This window comes from Melozone crissalis, unplaced genomic scaffold, assembly GCF_028551555.1.
Source record: "Melozone crissalis strain CALT ecotype California unplaced genomic scaffold, PUWL_Pcris_2 ptg000132l_1, whole genome shotgun sequence".
Classification (NCBI taxonomy): Eukaryota; Metazoa; Chordata; class Aves; order Passeriformes; family Passerellidae; genus Melozone; species Melozone crissalis.
In genome coordinates, this window is record NW_026535905.1 from 5,935,592 (window position 1) to 5,957,753 (window position 22,162).

The 22,162-nt window shown below is 68.0% G+C and overlaps 5 protein-coding genes across 5 annotated transcripts; 2 read left to right on the plus strand and 3 right to left on the minus strand.

The window, feature by feature from the left end:
* The first annotated feature begins 490 nt into the window (after window positions 1–490).
* LOC128948538 (interleukin-12 subunit beta-like) lies at window positions 491–2,580 on the plus strand. Its single transcript, XM_054293290.1, has 6 exons — window positions 491–822; window positions 1,105–1,332; window positions 1,476–1,584; window positions 1,670–1,851; window positions 1,953–2,101; window positions 2,417–2,580. The coding sequence occupies exons 1-6, from the start codon at window positions 753–755 to the stop codon at window positions 2,555–2,557; spliced, it is 879 nt and encodes a 292-aa protein (XP_054149265.1). The 5' UTR covers window positions 491–752; the 3' UTR covers window positions 2,558–2,580.
* Window positions 2,581–3,507: 927 nt separating this feature from the next.
* Window positions 3,508–5,238, minus strand: LOC128948473 (alpha-internexin-like). The gene is made up of 3 exons (XM_054293210.1): window positions 4,807–5,238; window positions 3,963–4,087; window positions 3,508–3,899 (listed from the first exon to the last, which is right to left on the minus strand). Exons 1-3 carry the CDS (start codon window positions 5,236–5,238, stop codon window positions 3,848–3,850), a joined length of 609 nt encoding a protein of 202 aa, XP_054149185.1. The 3' UTR covers window positions 3,508–3,847.
* A 1,273-nt stretch (window positions 5,239–6,511) lies between these two features.
* On the minus strand, window positions 6,512–11,540 carry TLX2 (T cell leukemia homeobox 2). The gene is made up of 3 exons (XM_054293259.1): window positions 11,159–11,540; window positions 8,596–8,833; window positions 6,512–6,728 (listed from the first exon to the last, which is right to left on the minus strand). The coding sequence occupies exons 1-3, from the start codon at window positions 11,538–11,540 to the stop codon at window positions 6,512–6,514; spliced, it is 837 nt and encodes a 278-aa protein (XP_054149234.1).
* Window positions 11,541–11,551: 11 nt separating this feature from the next.
* Window positions 11,552–14,366, minus strand: LOC128948474 (collagen alpha-1(II) chain-like). The gene is made up of 4 exons (XM_054293211.1): window positions 14,138–14,366; window positions 13,408–13,586; window positions 12,650–12,775; window positions 11,552–12,019 (listed from the first exon to the last, which is right to left on the minus strand). Exons 1-4 carry the CDS (start codon window positions 14,364–14,366, stop codon window positions 11,552–11,554), a joined length of 1,002 nt encoding a protein of 333 aa, XP_054149186.1.
* A 3,747-nt stretch (window positions 14,367–18,113) lies between these two features.
* Window positions 18,114–21,400, plus strand: PCGF1 (polycomb group ring finger 1). Its single transcript, XM_054293270.1, has 9 exons — window positions 18,114–18,274; window positions 19,099–19,204; window positions 19,289–19,441; window positions 19,912–19,983; window positions 20,084–20,192; window positions 20,309–20,342; window positions 20,450–20,536; window positions 20,612–20,692; window positions 21,254–21,400. The coding sequence occupies exons 1-9, from the start codon at window positions 18,179–18,181 to the stop codon at window positions 21,299–21,301; spliced, it is 786 nt and encodes a 261-aa protein (XP_054149245.1). The 5' UTR covers window positions 18,114–18,178; the 3' UTR covers window positions 21,302–21,400.
* Window positions 21,401–22,162: the final 762 nt, after the last annotated feature.

A 22,162-nucleotide genomic window follows, 5' to 3' on the forward strand; every position in this document is an offset into this window, starting at 1 on the left:
ACGTCCTCATCTCTGCACAGCACCCCATGGGACACGCTGGCATGAGGAGGGGATGGAAGGGGTGTGCCAACCTGTGCCAGGCTGGGGACATCACCCTGAGCCCCTGTGGCAACCTTCCCCTCTCCTCAACCCACCCAGAGGGGCCCAGCCCTGAGCTGCCCCTCTCCAGACCCCCAGCATGGGTACTGAGAGACCCCACAGGCCCCCCCACCCCACAGCAGGGCACTGGGGGGCTCTGTGCAGCACTGGGGGGACTCTGCAGCACACAGTGATGATGTGCAGACCCTCTGGTGCTGCAGGACCCCTCTGAGAGAGCTGGGACCACCCAAAACCCCAACACCACCCCAGATACCCAGTGCTGCCCCTTCTCTGGGTGTTCCCAGCGTGACCCATCCCCTGGCATGGCAGGGCAGGGCAGGGGGTTTCTGTGCCCCCTGCCCCCCCGGGAAGCACCAGCAGTGCTGTGGGTGGGAGGCAGGGAGGGGGCTGAGCGTGGGTCCCATCCTGCAGTTCCCAGAAGTGTGATGCTGCAGTGACTGCACCTTGGGGCAGCCCCACACAGCCCAGCCCGGTATAAGAGCGCAGCCCCCGGCTCTGCTGAGCCCACCGGAGACAACGCAGAGGTAAGCACAGAATGGGGGGTCTTGGGGGGGATCCTGCTGCTCTCAGGGCTGGGGGCTCTGCCCTGGCTGTGCCCCTCTCCTGGGTTATGCCCAGCTGGGGCTGCCCTTTCCCACCCTTTCCCTTCCCAGATGCTGGCGCTGCTGGGGCTGCTGCTGTTCCTGGTGCCTGCACAAGCCCTGACTGCCTTCCCCCCAAAGTGTGAGTGCTGCTGTGGGGCACAGGGAGGCCTTGGAGAGGGAACCTGGCTGGGACAGGGACTGCAGAGGGAGTGGGGGGCATCCCAAACCCTCTGATAGGGGCTGGGACAGCTCTGCTGGGAGATTGGAGGGTGGGCATTGGGGTGATGTGCGGTGAAGGAGCTGGGGGAGGATGTGGAGTGCAGGAGCAGGGTGAGGCTTGTGAGGCCACCACCCGTGGTGGTTTGGGGAACAATCTGCCCTCACCACAGCCCACCATGGACAATCTGCCTCTCGCCTCCAGTCCAGGTGGGGAAGCTGAGCCAGGACGTGGTGGTGCGATGTGACACCGACACCTCAGAGCAGCACATCTCCTGGACACTGAACGGGGACGAGGAGCCCATGGCTGAGCTGGTGCCTGAGGGCCAGAAGCTCACCATCCTGGGCTTGGACCTGCCAGCCACGGGCAACTACAGCTGCTGGGCTGGCCCTGTCCTGCTGGACAGCACCTACGTGGTGCTCAGCAACAACCGTAAGCAGGGCATGGCTGGGGTGATGGGGTGGAGGGATGAGGAGCAGGGGATCCTGGTGCCCAGCCCGTGGGCATGAGGGCTGTGGGGAGCCCCTTGCAGGGAGGGGGCACCACCCCTGACCAGCCACCCCTGAACCCCTCAGGCGAGGAGGAGATCAACGTGTCCTGCCAGGCTGAGTCCTACAACGGCTCCTTCCACTGCTCCTGGCCCGGGCCCACCTCTGCCATCTTCCGTGCCCGCCTCATCCGCAGGTGGGTGCCCCTCGGGACCCCCCACACCCACGACAGCACCACGGGCACCCCGCCCTGAGCGCTGCCCACCCCTCCCTCCCCACAGCGACGGCTCCGTGGGGCCCTGGGTGCCCGTGGCCGGTGAGCAGGGCCGCTTCAACGCCAGCCTGGCAGATCCCCTGTTCTGCCCCTTCGGCGAGGAGCTGCGCCCGCTCCAGCTCCACCTGGAGGGGCTCTCGGACACCTCCTACCTCAACCTCTCCCGGCACTTCTTCCTCCGCGATATCGGTGAGCTCAGGGCGGGAGCAGCGGGGTGGGGGCGTCCAAGAAGCACGGGAAGCTCCGTGGGGAGGGTGTCAGCCCCTGCTCTGAGCCCGCTCTGTCCGCAGTGCGTCCTGAGCCGCCCCAGAAGCTGATGCTGCAGCAGCGGGGGGAGCAGCTCCACCTGGCCTGGGCCCCCCCGGCCTCCTGGCCGCTCCCCAAGTCTTACTTTGCGCTGCTCTACCATCTGCAGTACGAGCTCCACAACGGCACCCAGGTAACGGGGATGGGGGGTCTCTGCCCCGGGGGGGACCAACACAGGCTGCCCCATGTGCCCACCCTGCTCTGTGCCCACCCTGCGCTGTGCCCCATCCCTGATTCTTCCCTATGCCCACCCTGCCCCAGCCCTGACTCCTCGCTGTGCCTGGGGAGATGCTCAGCCACGGCTCCTCCTCACTCTGCTGCTTCCCCTCCTGGGGTGATGAATTGTCACCCAGGCTGTCACCGCTGCTCTCCCCAGCGCTGCCGGGCTCAGGGGGTGCTGTGCCCCCTCCCCGAGGGTCTCCCCAGACCATGCCCTGTCCCTTTGCAGGTTGAGCAGTTCGTGGAGGGCGCGGAGGAGGCGCCGGTGCCGGCGGGAGCGGGGCGGGTGCGGATCAGCTGCCGGGACCCCTACACGCCCCCGGCCTGGAGCCCCTGGAGCGCCTGGATGGGCCTCGGTGCACTCCAATAACTGCGGCTGGGAGGGTGCCGACCCCACAGCCGGGCACCTCCTGTCCCCAGAACCCCCATCCCTTTACAGGTCGGAAAAGGATTTTTCCCCCTAATAAAACTCAGGGATTGGCTTTGCCACCACAAACTCTGCTCTGTGTGTGTGGGAAGGGAGGTGCTGCACAGAACTCTGCATGGCTGGGACATGCTCCACCCGTGCCCCAGCCCAGCTCGGGGACAGGTGGGGTAGAGGGTCCCCACACCCTGTGCAGCTACACGTGGCTTTCCTGAATTTCCCCAACCCTCAAAAACCCTCCCAGCTCTGCCTCCTTTCTGAGGACTGCGGTGGGACAACGTGCCCAGGCACAGGAGCAGCTCCCAGCCCGAAATCCTGGGGAGCAAGATCCCATCCCAATCCCGTCCCAAATCGCGGGGAGCAGGATCCATCCTGACCCCGTCCCAAATCGCGGGGAGCAGGATCCCCCATCCCGACCCCGACCACACATCCCGAGGAGCAGGATCCCATCCTGACCCCGTCCCCACATCCCAGGAGCAGGATCCCATCCTGACCTCGTCCCCAAATCCTGGGGAACAGGATCCCATCCTGACTCCATATCCCGGGGAGCAGGATCCCCCATCCCGACCCCGTCCCCACATCCCGGGGAGCAGGATCCCATCCTGACCCCGTCCATCCCCACATCCCGGGGAGCAGGATCTCCCATCCTGACCCCAAAGCACCGCTGACTGTGGGGGGATCAGGGACTCCCCATCACCACTGGGGGGGCTCAGTTCCTCCCGAAGCTGTGGCCCCACAATGCGCCCCCTCAGTGTCCCCGTGCCGTGCCCATCTCGGGGGAGAGGGGCTGCACCAGGAGGGAACCCAGACCCCTCCCTGAGCCCCCCACCCCACAGAGCCCCCCGGAGCACAGCCGGGGGTGCTGCCCACCCCCCTCCAGCCGCGCCGCCTCCGGGTGATGCCACGGGGCTTTATTGAGGTGCTTCCACAGGGGTCTGGGCCGGGACCCCCGGCCCGGAGAGGCTGGTGAGTGTGAGACCCCACGGGTGCCGCCTTCCCTGGGCTCCCGGGCCAGGCGGGCACCAGTCCGGGGCACCCGTGGAACGGGGGGACAGAGGGACCGGGGCTCCGTCAGTCCAGAGAGACGCCGAGGGTCCCAGGGAACCGGGGTGCAGGAATCGGGGGTCTGGGGTCCGGCGGAGGAACCGGGGGCCGGTGGTGGGGCTGAGGATCCGGTCCCGGCACCGTGGCTCCGGTGGTAACGGCAGGGCCGGGCTCCGTTGGTGGCATCGGGGCTCACGGCGGGACCGAGCCGCCCAGGCGGAGCTCCTCGCTCTCCAGCATCTCCCTGGAAAAGAAGGGCCGGGCTAAGCCCCTCGCCCCCCGTGCCCCCCGCGCCCCCCTCGCGTACCGGTACGCGGCGATCTCCGCCTCCAGCGCCATCCGCAGCCGCAGCAGCGCCGGGTACTCCCGCAGGCACCGGGCCATCTCCGCCTCCGCTGCCCCGATCTCCCGCTCCAGCTCCGCCACCCGCTCCTGAGCCGGGCCGTCAGCAGCGCCGGGGCCGCGGGGCGACCCCCGGGATGCCCCGCACACAGAGACCCCCACAGGGACCCCCCGAACCCCCTCCAGACCCCCGATCCGCACGGATGGATCCCCAGTCCCGGCCCAAACCTCACCTACACGGCCCCCGCCCTACACGGACCCACGCAGGGACCCCCGCTCACAGTGACCCCCACGAGGATCCCCGAACCCCCTCCAGACCCCCGGCCCGACCCCCGATCCGCAGGTATCCCAAGTCCCGGCCCGAATCCCACCTACACGGACTCGCGGCGCCCCTACACGGCCCCCGCCCTACACGGACCCACGGGATCCCCCGCTCACAGCGACCCCCACAGGACCCCCGGCCCGACCCCCGATCCGCACGGACTCCCGGCCCCTGGAACTCCGCACCGCCCCCCGCCCCACACGGACCCACGGGACCCCCAAGCCCGCCCCGACACCCGGGGGCCCGACCCACACAAAGCCCCGCTCCCGGTCCCACCTGAACTCCCCCTTCCCTCCCGGGGCCCCCCACTTCCATCCGGACCCCTGACCCCCGCCCCTCCCCATCCCCACCCTCCTTCTCCCCATCCCTCCGGGCATCCAGCTCCAAACATCCACCCTCCCAAAAACATCCACCCTCCTCCTCCTCCTCCTCCTCCTCCCATCCCCCGCTCCCTCCCAGCCCCCCGGGCGCCCCCCCAGCCCCGCACCTGGTACTTGGCCAGCTCCCCGCTCCGCCGGTCCCGCAGCCCCTCCAGCTGCCGGTGTAACGCGCCCACCGCGCCCCGCAACGCCTCCACCTCGGCGGCTCGGGCTCGCAGCAGCCTCCGGTAACCGGCGGCCTCGGCACGGGCACGGAGCACAGCCTCGCCGCCGCCCCAGCGGCACCGGGGCCGGCCCTCGGCCGCGCTCATGCCGGTGGTAATGCGGTCCCACCCCTCCGCGTCACGGAACCGCAGCCAATCCCGCCGGTACCGGGGGAACGGCTCCTCCCGGTAGCGGCGGAGAGGGGGAGCCCGCAGAAGGCTGTCCCCCGAAAGTGGGGTGAGGGGAGAAGCCTGTCCCCCAAAAGTGGGGTGAAGGGCTGCAGCATCGCGGGTGGCGGGCAAGGTCGAGTTCAGGGTCAAGGTCACCGCTGTCATCCCCCCTCCCCAGGCCCTTCATCCCCCCATCATCATCAACAGAGGCCGGAGTCGGGCTGGATGGTCCTGGAGGGGGTCACTGGGGAGGGGGTGCAGAGATTTGCCAGAAGAAGGGGGGGTTCAGCCCCTCTGCACCCCACGAGTGTCCCGTGGGTCGCACCCGGGCTCAGTGTGTGGGAGGTGACACCCGGGGGCAGTTAGGGATTGGGATGGGGGGCACCCCGAGCCCATGGCGGGGGCTGCACGGGCATGTCCAGCCCCTGGGAGCTGACAGACCATGGAGGGAGGCCCGGGGGCTCAGTCTGTCAGTCTGTCCCACCACAGGGTGGGGCCCCAAGCCCTTGGTGCACAGATGGAAGGCGGAGGCGGCAAACTCCGACCGGGATAAGGCAAATGGTGCGGGTGGGGCAGACCCCGCTGCCAGGGTGGGGGGCTCCCAGCACCAGGAATGGGAGCTCCAGGTGGGCTGGAGGCTGTGGAGCCCATGGAGCTGCTGGTGGGGGAGCTGCAGAACCCTGCCAGGTGTGGGGGCCCATCCCTGCGCTCCCAGGGCTCCGAGCAGGGAGCAGCAGGTGTGCAGGGGGGGCAGAGGCCCAGCCCTTGGCTCCCACGGGGCTGAGCAGAGGGCTACAGACATTTTTGGGGTGCAGGGGTTCATCCCTGGGCTCCTGGGGGTCCAGGCAGGGGCTGCAGAGGTCCATGGGGCATGGGGGTTCATCCCTGAGCTCCTGAGGAGCAGACAGGGGCTGCAGAGGTCCATAGGGCATTGGGGGTCCATCCCTGGGCTCCTGGGGGTCCACAGGGCATTGGGGGTCCATCCCTGGGCTCCTGGGGTCCAGGCAGAGGCTGCAGAGGTCCATAGGGCATGGGGGTTCAGCCCTGGGCTCCTGGGGTTCCATAGGGCATGAGGGACCATCCCTGGGCTCCTGAGGGTCCATAGGACATGGGGGTCCATCCCTGGGCTCCTGGGGGTCCACAGGGCATTGGGGGTCCATCCCTGGGCTCCTGGGGGTCCATAGGGCATGAGGGCCCATCCCTGGGCTCTTGGGGAGCAGGCAGGGGGCTGCCCACAGCAGTGCTCCAGGTGGGGTTTGCTGAAGCTTTGAGTCCAACCACAGGGGCACGGCCTCACTCCTGGGGGGCTCCCCATGGCAGGGAGGGGGCTGCCAGTGCGGGGCTCTCTCTCAGGAAGCTGCAGCCCCTTCCCTGCCACGCTCCAGGCTCAGAGCCCACGGGGCTCCCGGTGCCACCTCCCGGCACATCGGCAGCGCCCTCACACCACAGAGGCCACCCCGGAGACCGACGTCACCTTGTTGTCCTCGGCCCAGGGCTGGAGGTTCTGCAGGGCGTAGAGGGAGGAGTTGTGCATGCAGAGCGGGTCCTGGGGCAGCGGCTGGGCCAGGCTCTTCTGGAAGGCCTCCTGCTGCAGGTGCAGCATCAGCCGGTTGGCCTGCTGCCGCTCGGCCTCGCGCTCCTCCGCCGTCTGCCGCCTGCACACACGCACACGGCGCTGGCACCGGCCGCAGATGGCACTGTCCCTTGTCCCCTTGGTACTGCCATGGGACACGTGCCGCAGCGCCACCAGAGAGGGCACAGCAAGGCACAGGAGAGGCCATGGTGGTGCCGTCCATCCCCAGTCCATCCCAGTCCCAGCCTCTCCCGGAATGTGGGGCTCGCTGCTGGAGGGATGTGGGGTTTGGGGCTGCCAGAGGAATATTGGGGTCATAGGGATATTGGGGTGGCTGCCAGAGGGATTCCGGGGTCATAGGGATATTGGGGTGGCTTCCAGAGGGATTCTGGGGTCATAGGGATATTGGGGTTGCTGCCAGAGGGACACATAGGGGTGGCTGTCAGAGGGATATTGGGGTGGCTGTCATGGGGATATTGGTGTGGCTGTCATAGGGATATTGGGGTGGCTGTCAGAGGGATATATTGGGGTGACTGTCATGGGGATATTGGTGTGGCTGTCATAGGGATATTGGGGTGGCTGTCATAGGGATATTGGGGTGGCTATCATGGGGACATTGATGGGGCTGCCAGAGGGACACATAGGGGTGTATGCCAGAGGGATATATTGGGGTGGCTGTCAGAGGGATTATGGGGTGTCTGCCAGAGGGACACACAGGAGCGGCTATCATAGGGATATTGTGGTGGCTGCAACAGGGATATTGGGGTGTCTGTCAGAGAGATCTATTGGGATGATTGTCATAAGGATATTTTGGAGTGGCTGCCAGAGGGATATATTGGTGTGTTTGCCAGAAGGATATAGGGTGGCTGTCACGGGTATATTGGTGTTGCTGCCAGAGGGACACACAGGTGTGGTTGTCAGAGGGATATTGGGGTGGCTTTCAGAGGAGTATTGGGGTCTCTGCCAGAGGGATATATCGGGATGTCTGTCAGAGATTCACATAGGGGTGTCTGCCAGAGGGATATTGGGGTGTTTGCCAGAGGGATATTGGAGTGGCTGCCATAGGACTATATTGGGGTGGCTGTCATGGGGATATTAGGGTGGCTGCCGAGGGATATATTGGGGTGGCTGTCATAGGGATACTGGGGTGTCTGCCAGAGGGATATTGGGGTCATAGGGACATTGGTGTGGCTGCCAGAGGGATATTGGGGTGGCTGCCAGAGGGATGTTGAGGTGGCTGTCAGAGGAATATATTGGGGTGGCTGTCATAGGGATATTTGGGTGGCTGCTGAGGGATATATTGGGGTGGCTGTCAGAGGGTGTCTATTGAGGTGTCTGCAACAGGGATATTTGGGTCATAGGGATATTGGGGTGGCTGCCAGAGGGATATTGGTGTGTTTGCCAGAGGGATATGGGGTGGCTGTCATAGGGATTTGAAGTGGCTGTCAGAGGGACACAGAGGGGTGGCTGTCATAGGGATATTGGGGTGTCTGCCAGAGGGATATTGGGGTCATAGGGACATTGGGGTGGCTGCCAGAGGGATATTGGGGTATCTGCCAGAGAGATATATTGGAGTGTCTGTCATAGGGATATTAGGGTGGCTGTCAGAGGGATATTGGGATGGCTGTCAGAGGGTATCTATTGAGGTGTCTGCAAGAGGGATATTGGGGTCATGGGGATATTGGGGTGACTTTCAGAGGGATATTGAGGTGTTGGCCAGAGAGATATGGCGTGGCTGCCTGAGGGATTTATTGGGGTGGCTGTCAGGGATATTGGGGTGGCTGTCGGAAGGATATTGAGGTGTCTGTCAGAGGAATATATTGGGGTGTCTGCCAGAGGGACACATAGGGGTGGCTGTTAGAGGGATATTGGGCTGTCAGATATTGGGTGCTCACAGAGGGCTGTGAGCATTACAGTTGTGGCAGCTGTCCCAGGGCTGTCCCTGTTACCTCCACTTGGTGCGGCGGTTCTGGAACCAGGTCTTGACCTGGGCGTCCGTCATCTTGAGGGCCTTGGCCAGGGTGGCGCGCTCGGCCGAGGCCAGGTACTTCTGGCGGTGGAAGCGCTTCTCCAGCTCGCAGATCTGCACCCGGGAGAAGGACGTGCGCGGCTTCTTGCGCTTGGGCGGCGTCCGGTTCTGGTACGGGTGCCCGATGCGCCGCGTCACCGCGAAGGGCGACAGCGCGGCTGCGGGGACAGCGGCGTCAGGGGGCGCTGGGGTCACCCAGCAAAGCACAGCAGGGCAGGACCCTGGGGGATGGCGGGGAGCTCGGGGGCACACGGGGGTGGGGAGTGCCAGGGGAGCCACTAGTGCTGCCTGGGAGAGTATGGGAGGGGGACGCCCAGAGTTTTCCCCACTTTGGGGACATAGGGGCAGCTCAAGGCATGGCATGAGGGAGGATCTGTCCCCTTTCCTACCCCACGGCACAGCCACTCCCCCAGCCCTGCGATGGGCACTGGAATGTTGGGGTGGATGGGCTGGCTCCGTCACAGCACTGATGCAGGATCATCGAGCCCGGCTGCACAAACCCACCCTCCCCTCACACCGAGCCTGAGGAGCCTCCGGGGCACTGCAGGGACTGCCCAGCCCTGCCCGTGAGGGTACGGGACCACAGAAACTGTTGGGAGGCAGACAGTGTCTCTTTCCATGGGCTGGGGAAGGGGATGTCCCTGCCCAGCTGAGGTGTGAGCCAGCCCTGGTGAGGCCAACGTGCCACATCCCAAACCCAGAAGCTGCCAGAGCAGCACGGAGCATCAGAGCAGCAGGGAGGACAGCAAAGGTTTGGCAGGCTCAGCCCCTAACACCCGCACCCCTCCTGCTCTGGCAGCAACCTTGGCCAAGCCATGACCCTACAGCACCACATCCCCGTGGCACCACGGCACCACAGCCGCCACCAGGGCCACACCGCATGGGCAGGGCTGCACATGGCCGGGACCATGGGGTGGCCATGGCACAGGGACATGGGGCACAGCCCACAGCACCCCAGGGACCCCTGGCACCCACAGATCCTCCCTCCCATCTGTGCCCAGGAGGCTGCCTGGGCTGGAGGAGCAGTGCAGCCAGGGGACGGGCACGGTTGGGGCAGGTGGAGCCGTGCAGGGCACGGTTGAGGCAGGTGGAGCCGTGGAGCCGGGGGACGGGCACGGTTGGGGCAGGTGGAGCCGTGCAGGGCACGGTTGGGGCAGGTGGAGCCGGGGGAACAGAGGCCCCCGAGTCCCCTCCCCGCATGGGCGGCCTCTCAGCGGGACCAGCTGCCTCCTGCCCGCAGCCCACCCCAAGGCCAAGGTGCTGAGTGATGGCTGCGGCTGAGAGACCCCGCGCTGGGGAGGGGCTGCCCCATCCACCCAAGGCTGGCGCCAGGCAGGAGACGAGGACGTCACCCGCCACCCGCCACCCCTGCGCGGGGACCGTGCTTCGTCACCGCTGCCATGGCGGGGTGGGCCCGGAGGTGAAGACGGTTCTGCTGGCGCCCGGGTGGGACCCCCACAGTCCTCAGTGTGCTGCCCCAGACCCCCCCCATGGCCCACACGGCCGGGACTCAGCCCCCAGCCCCTCATGGCCTCCAGCCTTGTCCCCGCATGCGGCCACAGGCTGTGGACGTGGCAGTGCCGCCATCTTGGGCGGGAGCGGAGCCGAGCCAGGCCGGGGTCCCCAGCAGCCACACACGGTCCCAGTGCCCGGGACCCCAACCTCAGCACCCCTCCTGCTCCTGGGGTGCAGCAAGCAGCACCCCCGCCCCAGCACTGCGGCTCAGCCCCAGCACGGAGCTCAGCCCCAGCCACACCAGCAGCACCTCAACCCCTCGCTGCCTCCACAACCCCGCATGGCCGCCCTGGGCTCTCCCGCAGCGCTGGCACTGTGAGTTCCACACCGATCCCGGCACGTTCAGACCCGGGATCCCATCCCCAGACACCCCCAGGTACCCCTGCACCCCCATTCTCGGAGTTCACAAGGCATGGGACATTGCTCTGTGCGTGGATGGGCTTTGTCCTCAGTCCCACGGAAGGTCCCCCACCTTGCACAGTGTCCCTTCAGAGCCCCCACACCACATCTGATACCCGCAGAGCGCCCACCGCACACCCCGGCTCCCGCAGCCTCCCCGTTACGGTGTCACAGCGTCACCACCGGCACCCCCAAACCGGGAAGAGACCAGACACGGAGTAGAGCTCGAGACCGGAGCCCGCTGGGACCCCCAAGCTCCACCTGGAGCCGCCGGTCCCTGCCCGGTGCCGCGGTGGAGCCGCCGGTAGCCGCGTCTACCCCGAGCCGCTCCCGCGGGCCCCGACGGCGGCGGGCGAGCACCGGGCACTGCGGGAACCTGTGGAGAGCACGGTGCCCGCCATCCCCGCCCGGTCCCCGCGTACGCCCCGACCCGCGCCGCGCCGGCCGGACCGCGCTGCCCCGACGGCACCACGGGAGCAGCCGGTGCCGCGGGAGTGCCCGGTGCCGCGGGAGTGCCCGGAGCCGTCAATAGCCGCCGGTAGCCGCCGGTTGCCGTCCCGCCCGCTCACCTGAGAGCCGGTCCTTGGCGATGCGCCGCGTGGTCTCCATCCACGGGAAGGTGAGCCCCGGCAGCGCGGGCCCCGGCGGCGGCGCGGCGGGCGCGGCGGGCGGCGCGGCGGGCGCGGGCCGGTGCGCCGGGACGCGGATGACTCCGGCGGGCGGCGCGGCGGGCGCGGGGGTCACGTTCACGCTCACGTTCATGCTCATGTTGAGGTTGTAGGAGCCGAGCGGACCGGTGGGGCCGTAGCCGCTGCCGTAGAGCCCGTAATCGGGCTCTGCCGCCGCCCGGTGCGGCCCCGTGGGCTCGGGGCCGCCCAGGATCTGATCGATACCGAAGCTGATGGGCTCGTGGGGCGCGGGGGGCCCCGGGCCGCCGCCCTCCCGCTCCATCCCGGCCGCGCTCAGAGCCGGCGGGGCACGGGCATGGCCGGGGGGCGGCGGGGGGCGGCGGCGGCGGCGGGCACGGAGCGGCCGGTGCGGGGCAGGACGCGGTGCGAGGCGCGGGCCCGGAGCAAGGTGCGGGGCAGGTGGCGGGTGCGGGCCCGGGGCAGGGTGCGGGGCATGGCTCGCAGCCGCTGGCGGCCCCGGGACGGGAGCGCGGGTGGGCTGCGGGCCCTGGCGGGACGCGCTTTTCTGCCCCGCTCCATCCGGACCGGCCGAACTCCCACCGCCCGCGCCCTGATTGGCGGCCGCGCCCCGTGATTGACAGCTCGGGGCCCCGCCCCCGCCCCGGGACCCCCCCGCCCCCGCCGCTCCGGGCCCTCGCCCCGGCTCCGGGACAAGCGGACGGGCCCGTCGGGTCCCGAATGCCGCCCATGCACTGACGGTTTCCGTACCCGGTCGCCTCGCCGGGGCGTCCGCCGGACCGCCTAGCCGGTGCACCGGAGCCGCTGTCGCACCGGGCAGCAGCGCGGCGCCTTTTCGCGTCCCCGCTCCATTCGCAGCCCCGTCGGCGCTTCCAGCTGCACCTCCCGGTGTGCACGAAGCCCCCCTGCCCCAGCGCCGTTACCGCGGGGCGCACGGACCGGTGCCCGCGGTGCGCAGGCTTCGCACCGAGCCCGTCCGTACGGGAGCGAATGGATCTGGCGGCCCCAGTGCGGGGACTCAGGGGTTGTTCCGACCCGCCGTGCCCAGAACACCGACACGTCCCGGGACACGGATCCCAATCTCCTCGAGTCGCCGTTTCCGGTCGCTGGGGTCTCAGTTCCCAGGGCTCCGCCTTTCCCGGGGCACCGATCCCACGCAGACCGTCAGTTCCCGGGCCATGAATCCCCCCTTCCCGGGACCTGCCGTTCCCGGTATCACGGACCCCGTTTTCCACGGGGATGGAGTCCGACACCCCTGGCCCAGCCATTCCCGGAGATAGACCCCGGTTCCCGACCCGCCGTTCCCTGGGATGAACCCCCGTTCCCCGCCCGCCTTTCCCGGTCACAGAGCCCAGCCCGGGCCCGTCGGTTACGGCAGCGGAGAGCGGCACTGGTTCGGTCGGGTTTTCCGACGACTATCGCGACAGCGGCGGCCCCGCGGGTGGGTTCCCGGCGGCTCCCGGGAGGGTCACGGCCCCGGGACAGGGGCTGGCGGGGCGGAGGCGGCGGCGGCTTCCCGGGCACCCTGGCGCCACCGGTCTGGGGCAAATGACATTACCGGGGCCTGCGCCTGTAAATCACGGCGGCACCGGGGGCTGCAGCTGCCGCACCGGGGGCACTGCACAGCCCGGGGCACCTGGCATCCCAAGGGCACCGGGGGGCACCGGGTGGTCCCTGACTCGCTGCAGTGTGGGGTGTCCGTCCCTGCGGCCGCAGCTCTGCCGGGGTGTGGGGCTGCAGGGGCACACGGCTGTGCCACCCTCGGCCATGCCCACAGCCCACCCCGGCACCGGGAGCGGCCGAGCTGCTCCTCTCCACACCAGGGGCACCGACGGAGCCTCGTGTGCCCAGGAGGGGAGGGGGACACAGCACCGGGACCCTGCCCTGCCGGCGCCGCGGATTTCTGGCGTTCCCTGCTCGCGGCCCGGCAGGTGCTGGGACAAATCCCGGTGTTCCCAGTGTGGCTTTTCCACCTGGAAAGAGTCACCGGCTCCGGGTCTGCTGCGGCAAAGGGACCCGCTGTGACCCCGTGGGGTGCAGCCATGGCGGCGGCAGTGGCAGTGGCAGCGGTGACAGCGGTGACAGTGGCAGTGGGAGGAAATGGCCGGTGCCGGAGGAGGAGGCGGCAGCAGGTTAATTGAACCCGGAGCAGGAGGCAGATGTTGCCGTGCCCAGGGGCTGGAATCTGCCGGGCTGGGAGATGGATCGGGGGGCTGGGACGGGGCCCGGGGCAGTGCGGGCTCTCCCGGCGCCAGGGCCCGCCCCACGCCCACGGGGGGCTGCAGGCGGCACCCCCGGCCGGAGCAGCCCCCCCTGCCCGACACCCTCCAGCAGCACGGCCGGGGCTGCCCTGGGAGGGAGGGGAAGAACTGAGGGTGCTCAAGGAGTTCTGAGCCCCTTCCGACCTTGGCTGTGGGTGTCGGGTGTTTCCCTGCCAGAGACCCCATTAACGAAGGTGTCACCACCTTGTGCCGCTCGCTGGCTCTGCCTTCCCAGTGACCCTTGGGCCACCTGGAAGGAGGCCGTGTCCCTGCTCCAGGGTCCCCTGAGCCACCGTGGGGACCAGGCAGGTCCTGCACCCAGAAACCCCCAGTGGGCCAGTGCAGGCCCTTCCTCATTTCTCGGCCACAGCAGGGACCTGCGTGTCCTCTGTGTCCCCTCTCCCACCCCAAGGTTCTGGCAGATCTACCACCCAGGGTGGGTGTCAGGGACAGCTGAACGGGATGCGACAGAAAAAAGGCATTTGCCCGTTTCCAGCAGGGAATCAGCCTTCAGCAGCACCGGGCCCTGCCACCGCCATGGCTGCACCAGCACCTCCCCGCCCCGCGCCCTCCGCGCCCCTGTGCCCCGGAGCAGGGGGTCACACATGGGGTCTGTGCGGTCCGGCCCTGCCCGCCCCACCACGGAGGCGCTGCCCGAAGCTGCCGGGGCTCCTCGCCCCGTCCCCCGCCGTGGCCCCGGGGCTGCCGGTGCAGCTGCGCGGCTCCGTGGTGCCGCATCCCCGGTGCCGCCCGTGCCGGTGCTTCCGTCCCTCACGGGGACGCCGAGGGCTCGGAAGCTGCTGCGGGGCGAGGGTCGCTGGGACGGGTCCGTGCCTGTCCCCGGTGCCTGTCCCCGGTGCCGCGGCCATCACGGCGGTGGCGCGGCGGGGACCTGGCGGGGCCCCACGCTGCCACCGGCCAGAGGCTGCCGCGCGCCCGCTCCCGCCCGCTCCCCCCCGTAATCTCATTACCGCTGGACGTCCCCTTCTTCCTCCCGCTTCCCCCCAAACCCGCTGGCAAACTGGAGGGACAGTCAGCTCCTCTCTGGCTGCTGGGTTAATTCTGGGCTAATTAGATGAACCAGCCCAGATTGGATTACTTTAGCCTGCATTTGGTCCTCCAGTCCTTGGCTTGCGGCTCCCGGGGGAGCTGCTGGCGCCTCCTGCCTCAATCAGACACTTCTTAACCGCATGAAACACTCCCGGTGCCCCCCGCCGCCCGCCCGCCGCGGGCGCCGGCACCCGGACGGGGTGCGCGGGGTGAGGCGGCAGCAGCCGGTGGGCGCGGTGCCCACCCCGACCCGGCTGGCACGCCGGGAGCGCTGGCATGAGGATGGATGGGGATGGGATGGGGCCGGGATGGGACCGCTGTGGGGTTGGGATGGGGTCACCGTGGCCGCGGATGGACCCGACGGCCGAGTCGCCCGCTCGGACGTCACGGTGGTGGCCCTCGGCGTCTGCGCCGTGTCCTCGGGGAGGAGCCGGGTGCCACATGGGTGCGTAGGCGGCTGCACGGTGACGCCAACAGCGGCTGCTGGGGCGCTGCTCCCCCCGGGCACTGCCGTCCCTGCGGCGGGGGACAGGGGGGACTGCGGGTCCGGACTCGGGGTGTGGCACGGGCCACCCCCTCAAACCCTCTGGGGACCCCAGCGCCGTGGGGCAGAAGGGCTGGGGGACACAGTGTGGCCTGGGGGTGCAGAGGGGATGGACGCGGAGCGGGAGCTGAGAGCCCCCCGGGCTTTCGGAGGGGGGTGAGGGATGGAGCAGAGGGGGTGCTGGGGAGTGGGGGGCACACACAGCACCACCCGATCGGGCTGCAGGACAGGCAGGTACAGCTCCAATGGTCAGCGGGAGCAGTGCCCAGGAGCCACAGGACACATGGCTGGGCACCCCGGGTGCCCTCAGGGTAGCCCACCCTCACCTCCCCACGGTCCAACACCAGCCGGGGGTTTTTCTGGGGGTCTGCCTGGCCTGGGGGCCGTCCTGGTGGGCTGGTGCCCGTCGGGGGCCACAGCGTGCCGTGTGGCTGGTGGCCGCTGACAGCCACGTCGCTCAGTGCCTCGTTATCAAAGGTTAATTGGATTTTGCAGATGCACTCGGTGCATTAGGCAGGAGCTCAGTCCATGAGCACCAAGCCCTCGCTGCCCTACAGGGACCCCTGCCCACCTCAGAGGGATTAATAGGGGACCCCTATCTCTTCTGCCCGATCTAACAGGGACCTCTGTCCACCCTGGGAGTCCCCTGGCTTCCCTGGAGGGTCCCTATACACCTGATGGGATGGAGGGGGAGCTAACGCTGCTGCCCTGCACCACTGCGGCCATGAGTGTGTCCAGCCTCAGCCCCAGCGAGGGCTCCGGCCGGGAAAGCTCGCGGCAGCGCTTCCCAGAAGGAGCCGCCCCGGCCGTGCCGCGGAAATGGAGCTGAATAACTGAGCAGGGCTGAGCTAAAAGCCTCGGCCCCGCAGCCCCGCGCAGCCCCGGCGGCTCCCGCCATCAATTATTAACGGCGAGATGGATCCGCGGCCTCGCCTGGCGGGGGCGGCTCCGGGAGTACCGGCTGCCCAGGACCCCAGCCCTGGGACGGGCTCTCCGCCCTCGGTCCCGCGGGGCCCACGCCAGAGCCACCCGCAGAGCCGGGACTCGCGGTGCCGTTGCCGGGTCCGGTGCCGGTTCTCAGAAAGCGATGCTGCCCCGCCGTGGGGCCGCGCTGGCCCCGCTGTGACCCCCGCCCCTCCCCGGATGGCTCCTGGCAGGTACAGGTGGGACCGGACACTCCCCAGCCGGGGGTCACCGGCCCCGCCGCGCTCTCGCCTCTCCGGAGGCGCGGGCAGGGAATGGGCGGGCGGAGAGGCGGGGGCCGGCCCGGAGCCTCTGCCCGCCGGCACCGGGAGGGGCTCGTGTTGGTCCCGGGGCTCGGCCACACTCCGGGACGAGGGGCTGGCACCGGGGTCACCGGGGCTCGGTGCTGAGACGCTCCGGTGGGGCAGCGGGGACAGCGCGGCTGGGCTGGGAACACTGAGGGAGCTGAGGGGTGCAGTAAGCGCTGTGACCCCTGTTCCGGACCGGGATCATGATCAGGACCAGGACAATACCGGGACCCATCCAGGAGCCCCAAACCCGCCCCGGCCGTGGCAGCCCGTGCGGAGCCTGTGCCGGAGCAGGGCTGGCAGCGCGGCTGTGTGCCAGGAGCTCCATGCTGCCATGGTGGGTGCCAGCCCCTGCTCGGGGATCCCGCCGTGCTCCTCTGCCCGCTCCCACTCCCTGGCATGGACCAGCCTTCCCCGCCGTCCGGTCTGAGCTCCGGGGGGGTGGCACAGTCCGTGAGGAGCCGTGGGGGGCTCTGAGGGGCCGTGGGGAACTCGGCTCGGCTCCGCATTAGCGCGGCCGCTGCTTCCCCTGAGCCAAACCTGCATTAACGTGGCTCCGGCTGAGCCGGGTGGGGCCGCGGGCTGCTCCGCTGGCACCCCAAAGTGCCAGCCGCTCGGCACCCCAAACTACCAGCACCCCAAACTGTCAACACCTCGGCATCCCAAACTGCCACCACCCCAAACTGCAGCGCCCCGGCAACCCGAACTGCAGCACCCCAGACTGCAGCACCCCGACACCCCCAACTGCCAGCACTTCAACCCTGCCAGCACCGGACACCCCAAATATCAGTAGCACGACACCCCAAACTGTACCACGCTGGAACCCCAGCGACACCCCAGCACCCCAACCCTTCCTGAACCCCGGCACCCCGAATTGTCCCGGTGTCCCGAACTGCCGGGGCAAACACCCCGACCCTGCCGGTGCCGCGGCATCCCTGAGCCCAGCCCTGCCCTCGCCGCCGCCGTTCACGCTGTGCTCCCGTCAGGACACCCCGGTGTCCCTCCCGAATCCTCCCAGACCCCCTGAGCGCCCCGAGATCTCCCGCACCTCAAGGACCCCCCTAAACCACCCACCCCGAGTGCCCCGCGTGTACCCCGCGCCCCACACGGACTCCTCGTTCCCTTCGTGCCCCCTCGCAGCCTCCAGACCCCACAGATCCCCTCAGATCCCCTCAGACCCCCTCAGATCCTCTCAGATCCCCTCAAATCCCCTCAGGTCCTCTCAGATCCCCTCAGGCCCCCTCATATCCCCTCAAACCCCCTCAGATCCCCTCAAACGCCCTCAGATCCCCTCAGACCCCCTCAAATCCTCTCAGGCCTCCTCAGATCCCCTCAGACCCCCTCAAACCCCCTCAGGCCCTCTCAGATCCCCTCAAGCCCCGGTTCCCTCCCGTGCCCCCCGCACTCCCGCTGCCCCCCCCCCGCCCCTCCCGTTCCCCCGCGTTGCTCTGCTGCCCTCTGGCGGCGTTCCGCAGCACCACGCGCACGCAGAGCCCTCTCTGATTGGCGGCCGCTGCTGTCCGTCAAGAGCGCGCCCTCTCGCTATTGGCCAGTGCCGGGAACGCCCTCCCCTAAACACGGCGGGTCCGGTGGCGGCGGCTCGCGGCGGGTCCCCCTCACGGACGAGGTCGGAGAGTCTCGGGATCCCGGGGCTCTCCCCGTGGGTCTCGGGGAAGGATCAGCACAGGGCCGAGCTTGCGCTGCTCGCCTCGACTCGAGACTCGCGGGGCACGCTAGGAGTTGTAGTCCCGCCGCTCGCCGCGGCCCCGCCCCGAACACGGAAGTGCGCGAGGCCACAGGCGGAGGCGGCTCTAAGATGGCGTCGCCTCCTCAGGGGGGCCCGATGGCCATCGCCATGCGGCTGCGGAACCAGCTCCAGGCCGTCTACAAGATGGACCCGCTGCGGAATGAGGCGAGCGGCCGTGCCGGGAGGGCAGGAGGCATCGGGAGGAGGCGGTGGCGGCGACACCGGGGGCCAGCTCGGGAAGGGACGGGAGGTGCCGCGTTAGCGCCGCTGGGGGGCGCTGTGAGACCGAGGGGCGGTGCGGGGAGGCGGGGTCTAGTGGAAGGGGCGGGGCCTGGAGAAGGGGGCGTGGTCAAATGATCGGGGCAGGCACTGAGCTGGGGGTGTCCCCGGACCCCCAAAATCTCATTTTCTGATATAATAAGGCAAAGCAGGGTATCCAACCTCCTTCAAATCCCGTTTTCTAGCGTAATAATGAAATGGAGTGGTCAGTCCTGTGTTCTGGCATTTTAAGGCAATACAGGGGGTGCAGCACCCCAAAATCCCGTGTTTTGCCATAATAATGGAAGACAGGAGGTACAGCCCCACCCAGGTCCTGTTTTCTAGCATAATAAGAGAAAACAGGAGGCATTCTCCCCCAGGATCCCATTTTTTGGCGTATTAAGTTAAGATAATGAAGCCAGCCTCTCAAAATACATTTTCTGGTGTAATAATGGAAGACAGGGGGCAATCCCTACAAAATCCCGTTTTCTGATATATTTTAGGAAGACGAGGGTGTCCAGCCCTTCAGAATGTGTTTTCTGGCATATTAAAGCAAAACAAGAGGTGCAATTCCCCAAAATCTGATTTTTTAGCATATTAGGGGAATGGCAGAAGCTTGTTTCTCTAAGGGGTTCCAGGTGAAGAATGAGAGGGGTCTCAGGGGTCTCCAGGTGACAGATGAGGGTGGTCTTGGCATGCTCCAGGTGACAATGCTGTGTCCCCACCCTCAGGAGGAGGTGAAGGTGAAGATGAAGGAGCTGAACGAGCACATCGTGTGTTTCCTGTGCGCTGGCTACTTCATCGACGCCACCACCATCACCGAGTGCCTGCACACCTGTGAGTGTCCCCACCTGCCTGGGGGGGCTCTGGGGGGGCAGTGCCACCTGTCCTCGTCCCCCCCACACCTGTCCTTGTCCCCAGTCTGCAAGAGCTGCATCGTGAAGTACCTGCAGACCAGCAAGTACTGCCCCATGTGCAACACCAAGATCCACGAGACGCAGCCGCTGCTCAACCTCAAACTGGACAGGGTCATGCAGGACATCGTCTACAAGCTGGTGCCAGGCCTGCAGCACAGTAAGCGGACACAGGGGACATGGGGGGGCTCAGGGGACATGGCCTGGGGGACACAGGGGGGCTCAGGGGACATGGCATGCAGCACAGTATGGGGGACACGGGGGGGCTCAGGGGTCGTGGCATGCAGCGCAGTATGGGGGACACGGAGGGGCTCAGGGGACATGGCATGCAGCGCAGTAAGGGGACACAGGGGGGCTCAGGGGACATGGCATGCAGCACAGTAAGGGGACACAGGGGACATGGGGGGGCTCAGGGGACATGGCATGCAGCACAGTATGGGGGACACGGGGGGGCTCAGGGGTCGTGGCATGCAGCGCAGTATGGGGGACATGGGGACAGGGACAGGAATGGGGTATGGACAGGGAGAGAAAAAGCGATGGGGACATGGTGGGAGGGAGGGAGGACAGGCAGGGAGTGCCCTCAGGGCCAGCTGGGCCCAGGTGTGTCCCTGAGCCACTTGTCCCCTGCAGGTGAGGAGAAGCGGATCCGCGAGTTCTACCAGTCCCGAGGCCTCGACCGAGTGACACAGCCCAGCGGTGACGGTGGGACAGGGGGGCACGGGGGGGGGCACAGGGGGCAGCCAGCTGCAGTGCTGGGGGTGTCAGGGACACAGGGGGCTGACGGTGCCACCTGTGTCCCCAGACACGGTGGGGGGTGACCCCATGGGGCTCCCCTACAGCACCTTTGACCACTCGCGCGCTCACTATTTCCGCTACGACGAGCACGTCTCGCTCTGCCTGGAGAAACTGAGGTGAGTCTGGGGGGCTGCAGCCCTTCAGTGGGGTGGGGAAGGGACACAGAGGACACTGGGCATGGCCCCCAACCCGTGAGACCCTGGACACGTGTCCCTTTCTCTCCCTGCCACAGCTCCAGCAAGGACAAGAGCAAGGCCATGCTGCAGGTGAGTGGGGATCCCTGCAGACCCCAGCCCTGTCACCCTGTCACTGCCAGGGGTGTGTGGGGTCCCTGGAGACCCCCACAGCCCCCAACCCTCTCTGCCCCCCACAGCAGAAATATGTGAGGTGCTCGGTGAGGGCACAGATCCGACACCTGCGGAGGGTCCTGTGCCACCGCCTGGGGCTGTCCCTGCAGCACGTGAGTGGGGGTCCTGGGGGGGGTCCCAGCCCCCAGGGGTGTCCTGGCCCCCCTGATGCAGCCCCCCCTGTGCAGGTGCAGATCCTGTTTGACAACGAGCCCCTCCCCGACCACATGACAATGAAGCAGCTCTGGCTCTCACGCTGGTTTGGCAAGGTGCGCACCCCTCATAAGGGATGGCAACCTCTGATTTTGGGGTTCACCCCGTGGGAGGGTGGTGGGGTGATCCTCTGGGGGTGCTTTGGGGCAGTGTGGGGTTGGGGGATTGAGGATTTTTACTGTCAGTGGCTGCAGTGGTGATCTGGAGGGTCCCCAAAAGGGTTGGCCAAGTTTGGGGTGCAGCCCCAGGGGAGTCCCTGGGCTGGGATTGTGGTTCCTGTACCAGGGGACATCTGGGCTGGGGTCTGGGGTCTCTGCCTCAAGGGGATCTTGGGCTGGGGTTTGGGGTCAGGGACCCCAAATTTGGGGTCAGGGACCCCAGACCCCGGATTGGGGAGTCCCTGGGTTGAGATTTGGGATCCCTGCTCTTGGAGGGAGTCCTGGGCTGGGGTTTGGGGTCATGGGCTGGGATGGGGGAGCCCTGTCTGGGGGGATTCCCTGGGCTGAGGTTGGGGGGCCCTGCCCTGTGGGCAGTCCCTGGGCTGGGATCTGGGGTCTCTGCCCCACGGGGGGTCCTTAGCTGGAATCCCCCAGCCCTGACCCCCCCTCGTCCCACAGCCTGCACCCCTCCTGCTGCACTACAGCATCAAGGACAAGAGGAGGTAGGGGCAGGGGGTGGGCACTGCCCCCCAGTGCAGCCCTGCTCCTGCCCCCACCCCCATAACTTATACCCCTCTTCGAATTTATTTTTGGAATAAAACTGTGGAAAAGCCCCCTTGAGTCCCTGCTTTGTCTGGGGGGAACTGGGGGGTCTCAGGAGGGTCCCCTCTGCTCCAGCAGCTCTGGGGGCTGCACTGGGGACTCAGTGACCCCAGATAGGCTGCACCCATGGGGGGCTGAGTCTTGGGGTTCTGGGGGTGCACTGAGGGCAGTGGGGCTGTGCAGCCCCCCCATCCCCATTCCCCGCCGTGCCGGGGGGGTCTCGCAGCCCCCCAGCCCCGCGCGGGGATCCCGACACCGATCCCGTCACATCCCGGTCCCGTCACGGCTGCCGGCCGCGTGTCCGGCCCCACATAATGAGTTTAATAAAGCCATCGGCGCTTTGATTGCCGGGGGAGCCCGCGCCGCCCTAATTAGCCCGGGCCGATATTCCGCCATCTGGATCCTCCCGCGGCACCGGGGGCGCAGCTGCGGGCGGGGGGTCCCTGGGGAGCGGCCGGGACCCAGGGCCGCGGGCGGAACAGGTGCCGGATCCCGGTGATCCCGGTAATCCCGGGAACGCGGCTCCGGAGGGCTCAGAGCCCGCCGGTGCTGCCCCCGGTACGGCGGTGCCGGTGCCGGGCTGTGCCGGGCGGCTCTCGGGGATCTCCCCTCCATCCTCTCCCCCTGAACCGGGTGTCCCATGCTGTGCTGGGCACGGTCCCGGGCCCACCGGGATGGATGTGGCACCGGGTGCGCCGTGGCCCGTCCTTCATCCCCGCCCCGCGCCGGAACCCCCGCGCTGCCGCCGCCGCCGCCGCCGGGGGA

Coding starts and splice junctions, on each gene's coding strand:
- PCGF1 (XM_054293270.1), top strand. CDS start 18,179: ATGGCGTCGCCTCCTCAGGGGGGCCCGATGGCCATCGCCATGCGGCTG. Junction 19,984..20,083: donor GACACAGCCCAGCGGTGACG/GTGGGACAGGGG, acceptor CTGTGTCCCCAG/ACACGGTGGGGGGTGACCCC. Junction 20,343..20,449: donor AGAGCAAGGCCATGCTGCAG/GTGAGTGGGGAT, acceptor TGCCCCCCACAG/CAGAAATATGTGAGGTGCTC.
- LOC128948474 (XM_054293211.1), bottom strand. CDS start 14,366: ATGGCCGCGGCACCGGGGACAGGCACCGGGGACAGGCACGGACCCGTC. Junction 12,776..13,407: donor CGGCAGATTCCAGCCCCTGG/GCACGGCAACAT, acceptor CATTTGCCCCAG/ACCGGTGGCGCCAGGGTGCC. Junction 12,020..12,649: donor CCGCCGCTGTCGCGATAGTC/GTCGGAAAACCC, acceptor TGCACCGGCTAG/GCGGTCCGGCGGACGCCCCG.
- LOC128948538 (XM_054293290.1), top strand. CDS start 753: ATGCTGGCGCTGCTGGGGCTGCTGCTGTTCCTGGTGCCTGCACAAGCC. Junction 1,333..1,475: donor CGTGGTGCTCAGCAACAACC/GTAAGCAGGGCA, acceptor TGAACCCCTCAG/GCGAGGAGGAGATCAACGTG. Junction 1,585..1,669: donor CGTGCCCGCCTCATCCGCAG/GTGGGTGCCCCT, acceptor CCCTCCCCACAG/CGACGGCTCCGTGGGGCCCT.
- TLX2 (XM_054293259.1), bottom strand. CDS start 11,540: ATGGAGCGGGAGGGCGGCGGCCCGGGGCCCCCCGCGCCCCACGAGCCC. Junction 8,834..11,158: donor CGCCAAGGACCGGCTCTCAG/GTGAGCGGGCGG, acceptor CTGTCCCCGCAG/CCGCGCTGTCGCCCTTCGCG. Junction 6,729..8,595: donor AACCGCCGCACCAAGTGGAG/GTAACAGGGACA, acceptor GCGTGTGTGCAG/GCGGCAGACGGCGGAGGAGC.
- LOC128948473 (XM_054293210.1), bottom strand. CDS start 5,238: ATGACAGCGGTGACCTTGACCCTGAACTCGACCTTGCCCGCCACCCGC. Junction 4,088..4,806: donor GGGAGCTGGCCAAGTACCAG/GTGCGGGGCTGG, acceptor GGCCCGGCTCAG/GAGCGGGTGGCGGAGCTGGA. Junction 3,900..3,962: donor GCGGAGATCGCCGCGTACCG/GTACGCGAGGGG, acceptor CTTCTTTTCCAG/GGAGATGCTGGAGAGCGAGG.